Below are 4,797 nucleotides of genomic sequence, written 5' to 3' on the forward strand. Positions count from 1 at the left end.
CAATTTTTGTTTGCCATCATGTGAAGATGTTTTTGAAACACTTTTTTTTTCGTCAATTTTCAAAATAAAATCAGTATTTTTGATTGAGTAAACACAAATTGAGCGTTTAAACGTGTATATTCTTATTTTGAAAAGTGAAACGCCTTTTCCTGTCTGGATGAATGTGATTGGCTAGTTCTAACCGCACAGACTCTTGGGAAAGCGCGATGTTCAAATTCTGATTTCCGGCTTTTTTTATTTAGGACTTTTTCGTTCGGCTCTGCTGACATGGAGCGGACTGAGGAAAGGTAGAAATAATTTATCTTTATGTTTATGAAATATTCTAATTTCTTTTTCGCAACAACGAAAAACAGCTTAGTTTTCTGCTTTGCTAGCTTTTTATGATCGCATTTATCTGAAAAGAGTATCGTTGCCCCGATTTTTTTWAATGAAAAGGTCTTTCGTCTAAAATTATAATAAAAGACACGTATCCATAATTTAATTGATAATGTTTAATTCGGCTGACTTGCTTTACACAAGAGAACAACAGAACGAGTCAAAAATTCACATTTTATGAACAGCACCGTGAAGATTTTATAGAAGGTAAATTGAATGAAGTGGGTTTTTCTGGTTGTTTATTTGGCTGATTGTCACTTTGCAAATAAAATAAATCTAACATTTTTTCAGTTCTAATTGATTTCTTTAGACCAWACCTGAACATTTAGACTCCAAGGAGAATGATTCAAGTTGTGCAAAACAATTAATCCAACTCTGTGATTTCACAAACACAGATGCACACAGATTAATAAATAAAATAAATAAGGTATCAGAAATAAAAAAAGAAAAAATAAGTAGGTCCTCTGGACGGGTTCTTCTCTAATGAAACGTTTCGTCTCTCCTCCAAGAGACTTCTTCAGTCTGATGAGTTTCAGGCAAAATTCAGCCTTATAAGCACTGCCTCCACATGGACAAACAGGTTAGTCACATGCAAAATAGGGCCATCGTCTAACAATAGGCTTGATTAGCTCTATTGTTCATAGAGGGTCATGTGTCCCATCACCTGATGTTCCCAGGCTGAGTTCACCTGAAACTCTCAGACTGAAGAAGTCTCTCAGAGGAGAGACGAAATGTTTCACTAAAGAAGAACCCGTCCAGAAGACCTACTTATTTTTTCTACCTGGATTACTGAGATGCATCAGGACAAGGTATCAGAAAGTTCATCAGAATAATTTTACCTGTATGTTTTAACAAAGCAATATTGTCGTATCTGATTTTCAGTTTGACAAGCCGGACTCCTCTCCATAGTGTTGTGGGTCAAAGAAGGAGCAAAAATAGGAGTTACCATCAGTCGTACCGCAGCTGTTTGGGAGTTGCTTCAAGGCTCGGCTTGACACCAGCGGTGACCGCAAGGAGACTCAACACCAACAGAAAAGCTTCAAAGCCACATAATATCGCTGTAAGTTGTTCCAGGCCATTACTTTAGTCTGTATCATGAGCTAGACAGGTAACACTCTTYGATTATTATTTTTTAAACTATTCTTAAAGGAGAAGGTGAATCCGGAGTACCTGGCTTTGTTGGTGAAAACCGAGTGGCAGCTCTCCTACGTCACTCCCCTCTACCAGTTCAGACACACCCAGCTCAAGAGCTACGCCAGGCAGCTGTCGGCGTTCATTGTTGCCGAGAGGCAGCAAGGTTTGGCGGTGGAGGTTGGAACGCTGCAGAACAGCTTCAAAGTGTCGTTGTCAGTGGTGGAGGGGATGTCGGAGGCGGACGATGACCCCGAGACCGTCCTCATACAGGTATGGGCGTGACGATGGAGAAGGCTTGTGTTTTATTTATTTATGTGTTTGTTTGTTTGTTTCTTTTTAAGAATCCCTCTTGAACGTCAGCACATTTTACAAACACAAACTTCAAAGTATTTCACTGGGATTTGATGTGGTTCTGTTGGCGTCTTCGGGTCTCGACTTTTAGCGTGCGCCAAGGCAGTTTCCAGCCGAGTGCGGAGTGGCTGGGATGAGAGCTGGCGGCCACCGTTCACTGCCGGAAACGAGTAGAATGCTTCCTCCTGGCCAGGGGGGTGGGGAGGGGACTTTAATGCTGTGTTCCWGTAGTCCTGGGGAAGTAATAATTTCCCAGTTCCCATTGSTAGATTTAAACTGGAACGCCCCCTCCAGTGATAATATTCCACTCGTAAAGTGGAAGAAATGAAACTGCCCCCAGTTTCGATTTCAAGATGGCAGCTACTCACAGCTTTAGAAAGTTAACTTTTATCTTGCTTAACTTTTTGTGCATGTTTAATCACTCGCATAGGTAGTGTGTTGTCTGTGCAAGACTGTATGTGTTAAAATCAATGTTTATTTACACGACRTGCGTAGCAGAGCTCTSTTTTTGYCATTGTTTATATTGTAGYAGGATTGTAGCTAGGTTAGCGGCAACAATACAATCGCCTGTCGGCTAACTGGAACGCAGTTTCATATGGTTTGTTGGGAAATKACGTCKCTACCATTTACCAGTTCCCRGAATACGATGTAGGCATTTGTGCCTTCCTGTCTTGATTACAAGCGATTATGGGATGGAGCAAGAGATGGATCGACGTATCATGGACTCATCCGATTCCTCAGTAATGAGGGCGTTGCTTCGGTCGGTCGTGGTGAAGAATGAATTGAGTCTAAAGCAGGGGTGGGCAATCCTGGTCCTTGAGGGCCGCAGCCCTGCATGTTTTACCTTGTTTTCTGCTCCAACACAGCTGATTCAGTTCTGCAGAAGCCTGTTAATCACCCATTCATTTAAATCAGGTGTGTTGGAGCAGAGAAACAAGTGAAACATGCAGGGCTGCAGCCCTCAGTGCCCACTCCTCCTGGTCTAAAGACTAATCCTTTTGCATTGAAACAAGTCAGTTGAGGAGGTTCAGTCATTTYGACGTGAATAAAATAATGCTTGATTTTCAAACTTTTGTGTTTCGATGTTATTTTAAATAAAAACATTCTCCCTGACACGCAGATCCATTCCAAGTCGCTGTTTCCGAGGCARGATGAGCCACAGAAGTTAGTTTGGAGCGGCTGGTTGACGTGCATCAACGGCAGTCCCGAGTATCTGAACTCGCTTCCCAAAGACTTCACCTGTCTGCCACTGTTCTGCTACAAAGGGGCTGAAAATCTCTCCTCTTTGGTCAAATCGTGGTTTCAGAGGATTTTCGACTGCTGCTTCGGTCCTCTGGAGATCAACCACACCAGCCTGCAGTGGCTTGTGGCGTTGTGGACCAACTGCCACACAGAGGCCACCATCAAGCACCTGAAAATGCTCTGGACCGTACCRTCCACGCCACCGCTTCAGGTAACCTACACAGTGGAGGCCCAGGACGCGTGGGAGCTGTGGAGCAGCGTGCGGAGGGCTTCGCGGGGACGAGGCGACGAGGCAGGCTGGATTGACATGGGGGAGGTGACAAGCTTCATGCAGGCGATCAAGAGCCACTTTTACCGACACTTCAAGCTGGACCTTTCAGCCGGGGCCCTGACCCAGGTCTCTACGGCGCTGGGATCAGCCAAGTTCAGCGGCAGGATCAAGGTGAGGCCTTTTATTTGTTGGTTTGTGTATTTTCAACTAAAACAGTTAGTGAAAGAAACCAGCTCTTTTTTTTTTTCACCATCACCTGCTTCAAATCAGTTTTCTTCTTTATTTCAGATCTCCAGCAGCAGATGTGTGAGCACCACCCTGAATCTGCTGACAGAATGTGCTCTCCTAAAAATGCCCATCTGACTACACCACCATGGGGACTTTTCCGGAAAGAAGCATGATTTTTACAAAAAGATTATCTCCAGAAATTACAAAGCATACATTTCTGTTTTGGACTGCAGCTCTACAGACAAAACACAACAGTCATGTTGTCCTAAGTAGCTTTAGACTTTTTACTCATGATTTTTTAAATCTACTACAAACACTCTACCGTCAGGCGCTTTGCTTTCAATGTCGTGCAAATATGTATGTGATCTAGCCATTTGTATTTTTAGTTGTAAATAAAACCAAGGGGGGAAAAAAGGCCTAACATTACTCAAGCTGTTAAATAAAGCACCTGCTGCGTATAGTGCTAACTAATGTGGAGAAATAATGGAGTTGTGGTGAAATCATGAAAATGTTGAGTGCAGTTTCCAAAAACTTGGTCAGATTTATCTCCGGTTGCTGGTTCATTACTATCACACCAAAATTTAGCTCAGTAGCTGTAAAACTGAGTTAAAACCAAGGAGTTTCAATAGAACAGAAACCACAKGACTGTGTGATCGGCTGGTGAAGCTAACGGCTAACGCTAAACGGTCAAGAGTTACTGAACATGTTGACAACAGAGCAGAAAAAAAGGACTGATGTAGAAATCATTAAAACTATAATAATATTAACCCAATTATTAATATTTTACAGTTTATATAATCTAATGTTTTAAATAATGTCAGAAAAGCTGTTTGTGTTATGGATTTATTAACAGAAGATAAACAGGAAAACATCTCATTTCACAACACAAGACAGCAGATTTGATCTTGTTTAGCTCAATGTGATCTGAGCAGAACATAATGTAACAGTTTAAAATTAAAATAATCTTATAAAGTCCATGTAATCACTGTTATTGAACTGATATTATTTTACAAGCTAAATATTAGCTTGTGGAGCATATATACACACAGAGTGTCATATCCCGTGTGTGAATAATTTAACAAAAACTGAAAGATATGTCTACTGACAAGTTGATTAGTTTCAAGCCATGTGCTGTGTGTGTTTAGGTCTGTCAACGTTTTTGGTGCATAATAAAGCTGTACAGCCTTTCCTTTTTA

General features: G+C 41.6%; 1 protein-coding gene across 1 annotated transcript; it reads left to right on the forward strand.

The window, feature by feature from the left end:
• The first annotated feature begins 198 nt into the window (after positions 1-198).
• Positions 199-4,137, forward strand: cenpl (centromere protein L). Its single transcript, XM_014013874.1, has 5 exons — positions 199-287; positions 1,258-1,435; positions 1,525-1,779; positions 2,981-3,544; positions 3,662-4,137. The coding sequence occupies exons 1-5, from the start codon at positions 268-270 to the stop codon at positions 3,734-3,736; spliced, it is 1,092 nt and encodes a 363-aa protein (XP_013869328.1). The 5' UTR covers positions 199-267; the 3' UTR covers positions 3,737-4,137.
• Positions 4,138-4,797: the final 660 nt, after the last annotated feature.

The sequence above is a fragment of the Austrofundulus limnaeus genome, unplaced genomic scaffold, assembly GCF_001266775.1.
Source record: "Austrofundulus limnaeus strain Quisiro unplaced genomic scaffold, Austrofundulus_limnaeus-1.0 Scaffold107, whole genome shotgun sequence".
Classification (NCBI taxonomy): Eukaryota; Metazoa; Chordata; class Actinopteri; order Cyprinodontiformes; family Rivulidae; genus Austrofundulus; species Austrofundulus limnaeus.